A 15462-nucleotide genomic window follows, 5' to 3' on the forward strand; every position below is an offset into this window, starting at 1 on the left:
CGCAGCCAGTTTAGTCAGAACTCTCCTTACAGTGAATGAAATTGAAACCAGGGAATGAGAAAAAAAGAAGATAGCAAGCCAGACTCGGAAATCTGAAGTAATGAGACATTCTCATAGATTTCTCCATACCCACATCACTGACCTCCAACAAGTCTTGCATCTTTGTAAAGGTTTTCTATCATACTGAGCCCATACAGCCACCCTAAACTGAATGGGAACTGGAAAACATACAACATTTTGCAACCATAGTCCAAACAAAGCTGTGTGCCACACACACACACACACACACTGCACTTCTACAGAGTCAGAAAACAATTGCTTGGCTCACACACCAAAGGGGCAAGTATCAGACCATCCATCTTTCACATGGCTCTGTGACATAAGTGAAAAATATGGAGAAAGCGAGGTAAGCAACTTCCCTTCATGCATAGTCTCCTCCTCTTACAAATATACTTTAGATTGATGTAAGGCAGAGGTACTTTCCCTCTGTTATGTCCTCTATGATTATCCAATCAGTGATGCTATTCCCAAGAGCTTAGTCTTGTGTTGTTATGATTAACTCAGTTGTATGTGTGTGTGTGTGATTAAATATAAAAAAAGAGGGATGTGTAGCTTCCCTAAAAACTTGCCACAGTCAAATGTTGACAATGATTCAAACTCTAGCCCAGTGTTTTATTCTGTGAAACTTATACCACCAGCAGTGCATATGTGGTATGAAATATGTGCTCAAGTGAGAATAAAATACCAATTTCATGTGTATTTGCGGGGCTAAATTGCATTCCTTGATTGGAGCACCATACTTACGGTAGGCATGAAATTTAAAGTCATAATCTTATTAAACCACAAAATAGGAAAGCCAGACAGAGACAGGAAGTAAGGAGAGGGTGAAAGAAATGTCACTTTAACATGACTGGTACTTAGTTTGTTTTCCACACATAAGCAGCGGTACTTTAAGTTAGAGATCGGGTAAATGAAATCCCATCTACACTTGGATTATTGGCTGAATGCTGGCTAGACAACATTATAGTTATAGAGGAATCCAAACAAGGAATGAGGAAACAGCACAGGTGATTAAACACAAGAGTACGTGTATGAACTTATGATTTGGGAATGTGGCTCAGGGTGAACACAAACTACCAGTGTGCATGGTCCCTATGCGCACAAATGTGCAGCTAGGTTGGCTGGTTATCGTCATGGAGGGGAAACAGTACCACAGCAGTTCTTACCGAGTGTGAAGTAGGGGAGAGCTGTGTTGTCAAGATCATCCATTACGGAAATTCGCCCAGGTAGGTCTGTTCTAACGAATAACAGGAGTCGGGATTCCCCCCCTCCTCCTGCTCCTCCTGCTCCTGCTCCTCCTCCAGTTCCTCCTCCACCAACGCCACCTGCTCCAGCAGCACCCCCTCCTCCGACCACGTTCCCGGAGGCTCCGCCGGTGAAGCTGAACTCGTTCTCCCGGAGTACGGGCAGGGTAGAGACGGTAACGCTTTTCACCTCACATGGCGTCTCCGCGTCGCTCTCTTTGTCCCTCTCTTCGTCAGGCGATGTCGCCCCTCTGTTTCCCTGGACTGTCAAGGTCCCTGTTAAAAAGAGCCCCATGAGAAGGACGCGGAGGTGCAGCAGAAATATCCTCGCCATCCCGCTCCTTGTGTGTGGTTCTCTCGCTTTGAGTGGGGCTCATAAGCTGTCCGTTCACTTATAGTACAGTCGCTGCAAAGGAGTCGCGTCCGTCCAGGAGGCGGCAGCACAGGTGTAGTGAGAATGACATCTTTCGTCTGCTCACACACATCCGTGTTCACACTGTGGGACAACAAATCACTTAAACATGGACAAGCACGTGTCCTTTTGAAGACGGATTTGAGGTGGAGTCAGCATGTCAGTCATTATGTTGCCCTTAAGTGTCTTTCTTTTTTTTTTTTTCAGAACTCCATCCAAAATGTTTGCTATTAATGGTTTATTCTAAAAAAAAAAGTGAGAGTATGTAATTATGTTTAGAGAATAAAATTGTTGAGACATCAATGTATGTTTCGCTCGAACGTTGCAGCTAGTTGGTGGGGTTAGTTTTAACTGCTTCACATACCGCTACCAAAATGTAGTGGAGCTGAAGTAAAAAGAAGCGTAAAAAGGAATTACTCAAGTAAAATACCTCAAAATTGCACGTATATTTTCATTTTATTCCCTTTTTTTCTGAGCACTTTCAGGACTTCTTGTCCATGTTGGCTCCAACCTTACAGTTTTAATTCCATTTAAGACCTTGGAAACAGCAACTGACAAATATAAAATAAATGTATCAGAAAGTTGTCTCTTTCTCTCTCTCTCTCTTTTTTGTTTGTTTAGACCCATGAGCAGACAATAAGTTCAGCAGACAGCCTAAGGCCCTATCTATAATTCATCAGTAACAAAGTCAGTCAAAAAGTAATAATAATAATAATAAGGGTGCATAAGCACTGCTGATGATTGCCCCCTTTATTTTATATATATATAAAAAAGCTCAGGTCCCCAATTTACAATGAACTAAAAGACTCAGCAGCTCATACTTAGTAAAGGCGTTTCACTCTTCCATACACCTCCTGTCAGTTCACTCACTGTTAAAACAGATCAGATCATTTCCAGCTTTGGCAAAAAGTTTAAAAGTTAACTTACTCTACTACTTCAACAGAAAGTGCAGTTTCACCTGAAGGATCGCAGTTCAAATAACCGCACCCTGAAATATATCACCTGAGGTGACTACACCAGAAATGAGGAAATTTTCACAGCAAAATCTCAAGGTGTTCTGCAATGGAATAAAATAGTTACAAAAAATGTATTGAATAATCTTAATAAGTTACACATATAAAGTTTCAAAAAGACCAATAAATATGTAGAGATAATTACAGGCCGTCTGCACAATTTTTCACTTACTGCTTTAAAAGTCAAAAGTATTTGACAGTCTAATGGATGAGTCAAGAATCTGCCCTACAGATACCTTGGTCGAAAAACTCAGAGTCAAGCTGGTGTGTTAATGCAATGTATTCATTCATTTCCTTCAGAAAAAAAAGTGAGAGACAATCTGCTTCTTTGTGCTCTGTCGACGGCGCTGAAACTTATACTGTGTCCCAATTCCACATAGCCTACAAGTACTACACTGAAAAAATCAGTGGAGAGGTACTGCGTCTCACAGAGTTCCTGTCCACAGATCTTTATAGTATACAGTTTTTAGACTTATAACCGCAGAAATAATTTTTTATTGTATTAACAGGAAAGGATACCAGTCGTGCACCAAAAGACATTAATCATACAGCTGACTCTGGAAAAGAGGTAATGTTCCACCAAATATTTAATACTCAGAAGCTGTCTCACTACCATGAACCACTCTGAATTTTTTTTCACAGCTGGGAGCAGCTCTATCATTGGCTTTGTGTGTAGAATTATGGAACAGGAGTGTCTATCAGCACACACACACACACACACACACACACACACAAATAAGAAGAAATCATGCAACTTCTGTACATATCTTTGTGAATACTTATTATTAGTTATTATTTACTTTTGCGGTATAAATATGCTGCATGCTCCAGCACATGCTTAGAATGACTGTGGAACAGGGACACAGTGCCAGCCTCTCTTTCTCTGTCTCTCTGGATGGTGTTGAAATATTCAAACACACACATTCTCTGTGTGTGTTTTTTCCATGGTGCTGAAACATTCAGTCACAGGGTTTGTCCCAGTACTTGTGCTTACGCAGTCTTGAGTGCATATAGGTGCACATTCACATGCCCCCTGGTAAAAAGGCACATGTGTGTCACTTCTGAAAAAGACTAGGCAAGTCTGCTTCTCCTGGATAAAAGTAAACCATGTCCTTTTCAGGCATGCTGTGGACACCGTGCTGTCATTTACCTTAGTCAGTGTAGCTTCTGAACAGATGACTGAAACAACATTCTCCTACAGCTGAGCCTTCTTCTTCTTCAAGCCTTCTGTTCAGAAATATAGTTGCTAAAACAGTTGTTGGACTTAAAGTGCATCCAATAATTCACCATAGTCTTCTACAATGAGTTGTTTTTCCAGCTGTAGCAAGTACAAATAAGTTGAGGTCAACAATCTCGTCTTGTTCAATTTGTGAATGGGGTTATCAATTACTTTATAGTATTATTCCTACAGTCACCCTAAATGTGTGTTTCACTTTTATTAATGTAGGTTTATTGTTTTGTTGTATTGCTGCTCCTATCCATTTGTATTTCTGTGAAAGTAAAACATGATCAAATAAAAAAGCCTTTGAGCTCAAACAACTTGAGCGATGGGGAGCCCTCATTAAGTGAGTCCCAGTGCATCTTTAAAGTCAGCCCACAACTGCAATCACAAAAAAATATGTCACACAAGTCAGTACTTTCAAATACTGTAGAGCAGGTGTGGGGATTGAAACAGACTTTTTTTGTTTGTCTCTCTGTATGGTGTTAAAACATTCAAAACCAAGATGCTTCTGAAATCAGTCCAGGTTTCTTACCTTGACCGCTATATCCACTGCCATTTTGTTGGAGAGCTGTTTGTCAACCAGTTCAAGGGACAATATGCATTGGCTTTTTCATATTCTCATTAGTATGTCAGCACAATTCTAAAAATAATAAACATTGCATCTTTATTATTTATTATTTGCAAAGTTCATCCCATAATCCACATGCTACAAATAAAAAACTCTAAATCAACAAAAGAGACTATTGCATGATGACAGCTGATCCAGCTATGCAACTGTCATAAGGCACTTTGTTTCTGATGATGCTCAGAGGCAAGGCTGTGCTTCCTCTGTTCCGCTGCCTCCCCATCTTTTCCTTGCATCTCTTCTGCCCATTTTAAGTGAGAGGATCTAAGTCACGAGAAGAAGACGAAAGCAGGAAAGTAGGATAAACAAAGACACAATGAAGACAAATGAGATGAACCCCATGTGTATTAGCTTGCAAACTCAGGCTCTCTCCATGGTGCTGAAACATTCAAAACCACTCTGTCTGTTTTTCTGTTTAAATCAGCCTCAATTTAAAAAACACACACATCAAATTCAGGGCAAATTAAAAGCTGTATTTTTATGTTTCATGTTTTTTTTTTCTCCAGCCCTTAGAATATTACCTAGCCAAGGGCATTTTTTGCAGCACACACTGCTATTTTTTTTTTTTTTTCTTTGTGACTACTACAGACTCATAGTCCACTCTAGTATCCATGTGGTTTTCTCTACCCACCCTGCAGAATCTCCATCATAGGGTTTCTGTCAGAGAATGCACCAAAACTCAATGATCAATTGATTTCCATTTTCAAGCCTTAGTAACTTCATTGCCTCCTTATATAAAAGACGTGATGAAGTTACATAAATTTGTCGTATTTTAAAAAAATCATGACAGAGATGAAGTACAGGGACCGATTTATATAGCACCCTGTTTGGAGATATGACATTTTTCCAATCACACAGACTCTTCCTGCTGCACCCTTTAAATTAAATACACCATCATAGCTCCAAACATTACTGGCCAGTCTAAAGTCACCAGTTAAAATCAAAGTCATTTCATCGTCTTTGGTTTCCAATAGGTAAAACTGAAAGCTACCCTGTTTATCTTCCTAGTGCCACTTAAGGCATGCATGGAGTTAGACGTTAATAAGCATCCTTAAACTGACTCACTGTTTAGGTTCAGTGACTCCAGTGTTTAATCCATACTTTGCAGAGCTAGCATCAAAGTGAACCCGTCTAAGTCACAGACACTTCCACCACCCCTACAGTAATTCGCATTTAGGCAATTTTTCCCTTTCCCCTCTGTGTTAATTTGACATTTTAGTCAGTCTGTCATAATGATTTCCTGATAGAATAGTTGACTACAAAGATTAGCCTAAAGGGCAAATCTGACAAGCTTTGCTGTCCTCCTAGTGAAAGTGCTGACACAGTGGAGAGATCTCGTGTGGGTCCACGGAGCATATGCCATAGTTTTGCAGACATGACCTCTTTTGCTGATAGATTTCATTGAACACTGTCTGTCTTTAATGGGCAAACAGTAACAAGACATCAGATAGGATTGATTGATGTTGGTATGTTCAGTGAGGTGGTGGAGAGCTGCAAGTCGCAACTTAAACAAGGGGATGGAAAGGAAAACTGCATTGTTATTAGCTGATGGAGAGCTTTTAAACAGTCTGTGGTTGGTTATATGAGATTTATTGCTCAGGAAATTGCTTCGACCTGAATGCCGTGGCAGCCACTGACTCTCTCAAAATTGAATTTGATAGACAACAAGCTAACGTCCACTGCACCTAGACAGAGATGGTTAAACAGATTTCTGTGGCATAATGAGTGAAGGACCTGACCTTTTCCCTCTCCGCTTCCTTCAGCAAGACCGGTAGCATGTTGTTTGATGTCAGCAAACGACTGAAAATTGTCTTCTGCTCTTTCCTTTGAGTTAGGTGTTGATACTAGACTCGGGAGTGTAACTGTGTGCCAAGCCCGAGCCTTAAAGTTAGAACTTGAAAGTCTAAACAGACTAGAAACACAAATTTGGACTGAGGAAGAAAATGAATATTGTTCTGCTCCCTCATCCATTATTAAAACATTATCATTCAATAAGTTCCAAATCTTTCTGTGCAAAGGCCAGCTACAGACGACTGTGGATTTGCAGCTCAGTCTGTAAATGTGCATAACTGAGTGGGTGTGAGACAAACTAGTTTTACGACCTATGTTGCAAACAACACCCACCCTAGTTTTTTCTAATGTCTTCTATAGATACAGGTTAGAAATCTGCACGGGACTGAAATCCCATGGGTGCTACAGGAATAGCATGAGTGTTGTGAATGCGGGATATATTTATTCTAAGGTGGGTGGGACTGGGTAGTCAGCATGAGCTTTGCAAATTGAGTACATGGTATTCCAAATATGAATTCATGATGACTGAACTCAACCTCAGTTGAGATACAGGTAAAAAAGTCAATTATTTGTCAACGCAAATCAAACATGCTGCACCAGAAGGTTCTGAGGCCCAAATTTAAACAAGACTAAGAATCTACAGGAAACAGCTAATGTGCTAACACAAATCAATACATAACATTTCGTGACTATGTCACGTACTGCCGTGAGATTGAGCTGGCATCTCCGTCCATAGAGCCATGCAACTTACAAAGCTAAAAAAAAAAAACTCTGTCATGAAAACATGGAATTCATGTAGCTATACACATAACCTATTCCTGTAGTTGGTTTGTATAGAATCAGTCCTGAGAGCTGTGCTGTACTGGCAGTGTTTTCTTGTGCTATCTTCGTTAATTGATTAGTTTAAGTTATCTGGAGACTGCCCCAGTTCTGCAGGTGTAAACAAAGAGCTCCTCAATTAGAAACTGGGTTACACCTGGAGGACAAATACACAACCGCACACACCCACAAAACACACATGAGCACACAGCAAACATCATCTGACAAATTGGTTTAGTGGATGCTGAGCACACATTCCAACAAATGTGTACAGCAGGCTTCTGATAAGTCCTTTTAGTTCAAAGTACTGAAACTTTAAATCTGTTCCCCTAATTTGTCAAATGATGTAACACGTGGGGGTTGGACCATGACAAATTTTATCTTTCTTCAAAATGGCTTCCATCAGCAGTGGTACATTTTATGAAAGATAAGTATGTTGGGACATAATTATGAGTGTTTCAGTTTAATCTGCCGACTCCTTTTCCTGAGTGAACATCTCAGGGATAGTTAGGTGAGTTTTTTTATAGCAACATCAGCATTTTGTTCACTAAAAAGCTTTCAGTTTTTGTACTTGTCCTCCACAGAGGACAAGATGAGAATTTGAGAATTTAATATTTATTTCACTTTAACAGAGGAGACAACACAGGAGACTGAATAAGGCATACAAAAAAAACATACACACAATCAGTAGGGTACACTCAAGCATTTGTCTTATGAGATGATGAGGACCCATAAACTCTTTTTTATTTTACTGGATTTCCTTTGTGGGGGACTTAAAAGAGGAAAAAATAACAGCTCACGTTTGAAAGATATTATTATTATTATTGGGGGGGGGTTGTTTTGTTTTTGTATTTTAGTTCTTAAGACATGAAGTTTACCAAATCTAAACACTAAATCTGAATCTAAATTTCTATAACCCGGGAGTTACTGTCCATTTATGTGACAAAGCCTACTTAAAGCATATTTACCCTGTATGGTATGTACTTTATTTTTTCCATTTCCTTGATTAATAAAGTAAAGTAAAAGAAAGAAAACAATAGATTCATTTTTAGCAATAATAAATAAACTAATAAAGTCTGTTAACTGGTTTAAGCATAAAGGTTGAAAGCAGGGTTAGTATGTGGTGTGGTGCAATATGGGCAAGAAACATTTCTGTAACCAGGCACTGACATACGGTAAACAGCTCTGTAATGCTATTAGCTATGTAGTTTGCACTTTGTAAGTTTCTGTCTGAACCCTCTGCTGAAAATGCCAACATTTTTCTGTGAAGACAGCAAGAAACTAGACCCAGTCTGTATTCAGTGGTATTTTATGCCTTCTGCAATGGAACCATGGAGCTGATTCATGTCTCTGCTGCCCTGGAACCATGGACTGTTGTCATTCAGGGCCATGTCCCACCTCATTGACAGGCCTGTGGCTCTTTGACAGACTCCAAGTGTTGGAAAATCTACCTCTGGATGACCCCACCCCCTGCTCATATCCTCCTTCATCATCCCTATTGAGAGCTGCCAGCTCAGCTGTCACCCCCGTTTACTGTCCACATCCTGTCCCACTGACTCACCCATCCGTTAGTCCCGCTGGTGACGGACGTGGTAGGTGGGACAGTCAGGCAAGGTCAGGAGTATGGCCTCACTCTCATTACTCTGGCCTTGCTCCCTGCCATTACTTTTAGCTTTCCCTCCTCTGTTCCCCCCAATCCATCTGTCACCAGCGTTAAGAGCAGAGAAATATATTCCTCACCCCCGGGCATGTTTTATTACAACACTTAAGCTGTTGCACTTAGACTCTACTGCAGAAAGTTGTTCTGAGTTTAAAGAGAATTTAAATCTCTATTTGGTCAAAACACAGTTCGGCTACATAGGTGTTTATTGACTCAATAATTACAATTGCAAATTTAAAAAAAAAAATGCAGGGCAACTGAAATTAAAGTCTGTCAAATTTATTTTAAATATTTACAATTGAACAATACTGTTAAAGCTATGATAAAAACATTCTGCCAAAACTAATTTCAGTGTTGCTATGGGAAATTTCTACATTGTTATCTACTATTCTTAGTAGCCTCTGTTTCTATGTGATTTCATTTCCCCTAGTCGCAATATTTCTGCCCATTTCTGTGCTCATGCAATTTATTGTGCTTGTGAAATTGCGCAGCACTAACAATCAGACTTAGAAAAATTGTCTAGCTGAAATGTTGAATATCTAAGAATGTCAGTTCATTCCTGTCAATGCTGATTTAATCATTCGGTTTGCTGAACTCATCCGACACGCTTGTACAAATACAGGAGTGAATTTTGACTACATTCTCCCTTTAAAAAAATTAAGTCAAATGATTGGTTTTCTCCTGTTTATATTAACTGATAAGTATTTCAAAACTGCCATCATTTTATTCTTCTTTTACTTAGAGAAACTCCCCGTTTTGTTTCCTGAACTGAAAACTGTAGCTCTGTGTTATAATATGCTTCCACAGACTCCAAACTAGAACAAAGAACAGAGATTATAAAGGATCAATTCCTGCTTCCCTGGCCTCCAATGGATTTTAAAATTCTCATTATACGGCTGGTGTTCTGGACTAAAGGAAGGCCAACAACACTGACATTTGTGTGGAGAATCTCCACTGAAAATTCAGGCTGCTTTCCTCAGTACACACTTGTGAGCTTTTATATCCATTTAATCTTGAGTTAGGATCCCATAACACAGTTTTCCTGTCAGACCCTTGCTCTTAACTAGTGGTCAAATGTGATTTGTTATCGGGACACTCCAACTCTAAGCACCCCAGATGAAAATCACTTCTTCACTTCTTAAATCTCACTTTTGTGAAACTATATTTCTGCAGTGCTTTTCCCTACTATCTCCCTGTAATTATTTGTATTATTGAACATTTATCTTTCATCATTATCTGTGAAGCATGTGCAGATTTGTCTTTAAATAATTTACAAAGCTCAGGTTTACTTATACGACAGCAATTTAATCACAAACCTACCATTAATTAGGAATGGATTTTAAATGAGTTTGCATGTGATTTTCTTGTCATCAGTACAAGCAGCAACAGAAGGAGAAAAAAAATGGTAATTGCAGATGCAGAGATGTTTAAAGCAATTAAAAAGGAAAACAGTCATGAGTTATACCATTAATGAACAATAAATTCCAAGAAAATGTCCCATTTCTGCAGTAAGTACTAAACCAGTGCCTTTATATTTAAAGGATTAGAGATTACACAAACAGAGTACAAATTTTGTTCACTGAAAATTGCAATTTCACATTGCTGCGTCATTGTTTCAAATTGGGGGCTTAACCTCTCGGATGCAAATATTCCAAAGAGACAAGGAAACTGTAACCAGAATTATTATCCAGCTGCATAAGCACATCCCCTGAGAACCAAACTTCACTGTAAACCGAGCTCTGCAATTAATACATATAGCATTGCTTACCTTCTGTGTCCACCAGCTTATGTAACTGGTACTCTTGACCTAATACAGAAATGAAGTGCTGTTCAGGATTTCAAATGAGAGAGAGAGGGGAGAGGACCTTAGTTACTAATGTTGCAGAAGAGATTATTAGAGGGCTACTGTATCTCTTTCATCTGGCCACGGTGCACACTGGTATCTACTCCAATGCCCCTGGCTCATCAGCAAGACCCCAGACCTAATTTGCAGTTCCTGACATGACCCTCCCACACACTGACTGCTGTAAAATCTGTGCCTCCAAACTAATTAGATGGACACAGAATGCAATTAGAGAAACTGATAATTAATGCCGTAACTAAATATGTGCTTGGAAGTTTTCTTTTTTTTTTTTTGTTTTTGGATCACAGTCTCAGTGGAACACGATCACATACAAAAATGGAAGGTGTAAGCCGAGTAAAATGGAAATAAATAGAAGAGGATGCCCCCATTTCTGTAATTCATTTTAACATTAAGCCTGTGTTTGTACTGGTTTTGAATTATTTCAAAGACAAATTGGCCCAATACTCATCTCTTTGCAAATACGCTAAAAAAGCATAATTGTGATGATTTTTAAGATGTCAAGACACTGTTCTTTCACTCCCACTAGTAATGTATCAAGTTTTGTTTGCCTTTAGATAATATTATTGGCATTTTAATTTGTGAACAAAAGTTATAGTTTGGCCGGAGGCTGTATGTTCATCCTCTTCTCATGAGCTTATTTGACAGAGAGAATAAACAAGACAACATCTGCATTACAAATGTGTGCTCACAGATAACAGAGAGCAGTCATACAGAGAGAGGTACTTAAGATGCAAAACATACAAGGCTGCTACGAACCTGTTCAAGAGTCAAGAACAAACTCCAACTAGAATATCAAATTTGATTAAAAAACAGAACAAAAAAACTGATTTGTATAAATGAATAAGAATTACCAATAAACACAATAGTAAAGCCTTTGTCCAGAGTCATTATAAGCTGTACTTACTCATATCTTGTTATTATTAAAAGCAAGTGTTTGAAAAATAACAATAATCACAAATTTTATTAAAGTCCAATGTTGTAGACAAATAAGAGCAACAACATGAATTTATACAAAATCTATACTACTTTATAGTTTTGCTGAGTTTGATTCAGCCACAATTTGCATACAAACCTCAATATATCACTTTTGATGAGGGTGTTGGTAATAGTGCTCAGGCAGTGTACATTGCCTGGTTGATTTCGAACCAAGACTGATCGCCTGCAAAATAGGCTGCAAATACAACACAGACAATGAGAAAGATTTAGGTTAGATGATGTTTAACATTATAATATATTGTACACACTTTCCTCCAATATTCTTGTTTAGCACACACATACAAAAACCTCAAATCTAATATGTATTTGCTGTATAAAAACCACTGACTTCACCTAAATACATGTACTTTTGCATGGATACCAAGTGGAAGAAGTAAATAGCAAACAAAGGATTAATTGAGGAGCCATAGGCATGTAGAAGGGACCAGCCAGCAGCTTGAAAATGTCTATGCAGGTGGATTATCTTCTCAATACAACACTGAGTCATATGGATTATGTATTAAATCAAGCACTTGATGTGCTGCTGGCCACAGTGGTTCAGTGTTAGCTCCAAATATCACCAGTGCATGTATTTGAAAATGAGTGGACAACAAACACAGACACAAACACTGAAACACAAACATAGACACACCCAAAAAAAATCAAGACAACAAAATGAGGGATACCGAATGTTGAATGGTGAATGGTGAGTCTAAACATGTTTATGGGCTTACCCACTGTCTATACACAGTTGCTTGTTTTAATATTGGTTAATGGAAAGAGGGAGAGTGGGACAGAACACTGGCACAGGCAGTCAACATTTATTCTGAGCACTATGCATTTGCAAATTTAATTTTTCCTTCCGTCTTATATTGTATGGGAATGCCAAAAGTCATCAACAAAGGTGAATTACAGTGCAAAGCAATAGCATCTTCAGCTTCACCCTTTCTAAGCAGCATTTTACCCCCCTGATTTTTAAAGGTGACCTAAAATATAGAAATAAAAAAGGTCTCAATATTATGGGTAAATGGCATAGAGAGTAGTCACTTTGAAATAGGGTACTACATAGAAAACTGAATACACATCACAAAATATTTTTGGATGTCCTCTGAACACTAGTTCATTCTCATAAAACACACAGTTTGCCAATGTTTTCTTGGAAATTATCATTATTTTGGCTGAGAATAAAAACTGAAAGTGAAAAAAATAAAGAAATATTCCTGGCCTATACAAAGGTAAATATGTGAAAAAGTTGCCAATCAGATTTTGGATAAAAAGGAACTGAATGAAAAGTATGAATAAAAACAAACACAGAATTGCTGAACAAAACCCAAAGAGGAAAAGCAAAACAAGAAATAAAAGAACACAACCATGAAACAAAGACAAATAAACAGTGCTTTGTTTGACTTAATGCTGCTCAACTCAAAACCCTGTTGAGATGAATAGAAATAAATTTCTCCTGAAGAGAACCAAAAAAATTAAAAAAAAAAGCCCATTTTACTGGTTTCTTATGTATTTGGATGGTTATACAAGATGGTTCCAACATCATTCTGGAGTATGCAGCTAAGGTAATTTATCCTGCATGTCTGTCCACCTGCAGTAGCAGCAGTTACATACAATGATGGCAATCAACAAGAAGGAAGTATCTACCTCCTGCAATTGTACTGTAAATACAGTATGTGTATGAAATTGCAATCTACTGTTACGTCTTGCGGCGTATTGTGTGCAGTTCAGTGAAACATCAGGCAATGTGCCCACCTTCTTGATAACCCCAGTGATTTGCCTGCACTCACATACCAGGAAGCTGGAGTTGTTGTGGTTACTGTGTTATTGCACTTGTTTTGTACTTGCTTAAGACACAAGGGTATTAATGTGATACCAGTATTATAATAAGTGGGTAGACAAGGTCAGTGATCAGCAGTAGCAACAAAAAGTGTGTGACTACAAAGTAGATAAGTGTGGTTCCAGCATACATATTACGGCTGCATCAGTGAGGCTTAAAAGGTTTTCTCATGTGTAGCCAACAGGGGGCAATGTTGTTCTGTGATTAAACTGATCACTTCACCCTGAGACTCCAGTGCAGAAAAATCTTCAGGGCATATACAGTGGGAAGGTTGACAAAAGAAGAAAATATAGCAAAACAAATGAATAAAACCACCAGAGGAGATAAGTCTTGGCCAGAGCCAAATGACTTCAGGCAGCTTCATTTGAACCGCTAAATCGGATTTTATGCTGAAATTGTTCAATAATTAGGGAATACAGTGAGGCTATCGTAAATGTCAGACCAAATATATCAGCACAAGCTATCAGACCCAGGTACAGCACCACAAAATACCATGCAAGTCATTCCCGGCAGCCCTTTCCTGTGTTTCCTCTGACCTCACGGTGTAGAAATTCCATCTACAACAAATCTGTTTACTGGAGGGTAGCAACATGTTTCTTTTTGCTATTTGTTTATGTATGCATATACAATACACCTATGTATGTATGTATGTACCTGTGTATGACATATGTTGCTGCAGGTATACAAAACCACTGCATTGCAGCAACCAATGTAAATGCTCTCACTTGCCGAACATATTAGATGTTTTGCTGAACGTATTAGAGACATCACATTCACTGTAAGTAATACTTAGCCTGAACAGAGATCTCAGCAGACAGGACATTGTCCTATTTGCCTCCTCTGTCTTCTTTTACTGCATATTAGTCCACCAAGATGAACATGAAGTTGGGATTAGAGCAATGCAGAAGCTTGCAAAAGCTGAAGGTGAAACATTCACACAGAGGCTGTGCTAACTTTGTGCTGGTGCAACAATGACACCCCTTATCTTATGAAAGTTGAGAATTCATGAATAAAACATGTGGTCATGCTTTTTTTATAGCCTCTACAATGCCTCATACATGGCTAGAATAGCTAACAATCAAAGAGTCAAGAGATAGGTTCAGTGGGGAGTGACTCTCTTTTGAAGTTGTGTCTCCCTGGCCAATTCTGAATTTCTTTGAAAAGAAATAAGGGAATATTGGACCATATCAAGTTTGTCCCCCTGTGGAATGTCTCTGTTTCTACTGTATTTATCTATTTACTTAATGGAAAGTGGACTCTTCTGTATTCAGCTAAGAGTAGAGAGTTTGTGAGGGATGATTTGCACATCAATGCTCCCTCTGAGTGGCTTCAGAACAATACACTTTTCCTCTTTAAAAATCCCACTGATGTATGTGATTGAAATAACTTTTTATTCCTAAGTGCTGCGATTGATTTCGCCATTATGTAAGTGATACAGATTTTGGTTGTAATTTGTGGAGTTTTGTGGGTGTGAACACAACTTTTTGTGCTTCTTATGGTATGTACCTGTTTCAAGAGTCACCCTGGGGCATTGAGGTGACTCAGGCACATCATATGTTCCACAGGATTTTGTGTTCAGCACAGTTTGCACAGAGTTCTTTGAGAGGGGGAATCATCTCTATAACAAAAGTCTTGGGCTTGATGGTACAATGGTCACTGCTCTTGAGTAAGGGTCACAAAAGTCTATCAGTGACCCATGTGATGCTATTTCATGGTTTTCATACACAATTCACAACTGGAGTGTAACAGAACATCGGCTGAGCTTTTTACGGGCTCGGGAAAAGCTCAACAGGTGACAGGAATCTCATATTAAACTCACAGATGAATTAACACAGGACCCAAACAGGGTGAAACACAAGGTCTCAATTGGGAATGAAATTCTATGAATGGAACCAGAGAACAAAAGGTGTGGGACAGAAAAGTAGTTTTTCATG

At 38.8% G+C, this 15462-nt stretch overlaps 1 protein-coding gene across 2 annotated transcripts in view; it reads right to left on the reverse strand.

Annotated features, from left to right (window-relative positions):
* LOC121195502 (astrotactin-2-like) overlaps positions 1-1700 on the reverse strand; it is a 234233-nt gene extending 232533 nt beyond the window's left edge. For both annotated transcript variants that reach the window (XM_041059005.1, XM_041059003.1), the window contains exon 1: positions 1227-1700. In XM_041059005.1, coding sequence (XP_040914939.1) covers positions 1227-1638 — 412 coding nt within the window. In that variant the 5' untranslated portion in view covers positions 1639-1700. The remainder of the gene's footprint in view (positions 1-1226) is intronic.
* Positions 1701-15462: the final 13762 nt, after the last annotated feature.

This window comes from Toxotes jaculatrix, chromosome 16 (assembly GCF_017976425.1).
Source record: "Toxotes jaculatrix isolate fToxJac2 chromosome 16, fToxJac2.pri, whole genome shotgun sequence".
NCBI classification, from domain to species: domain Eukaryota; kingdom Metazoa; phylum Chordata; class Actinopteri; family Toxotidae; genus Toxotes; species Toxotes jaculatrix.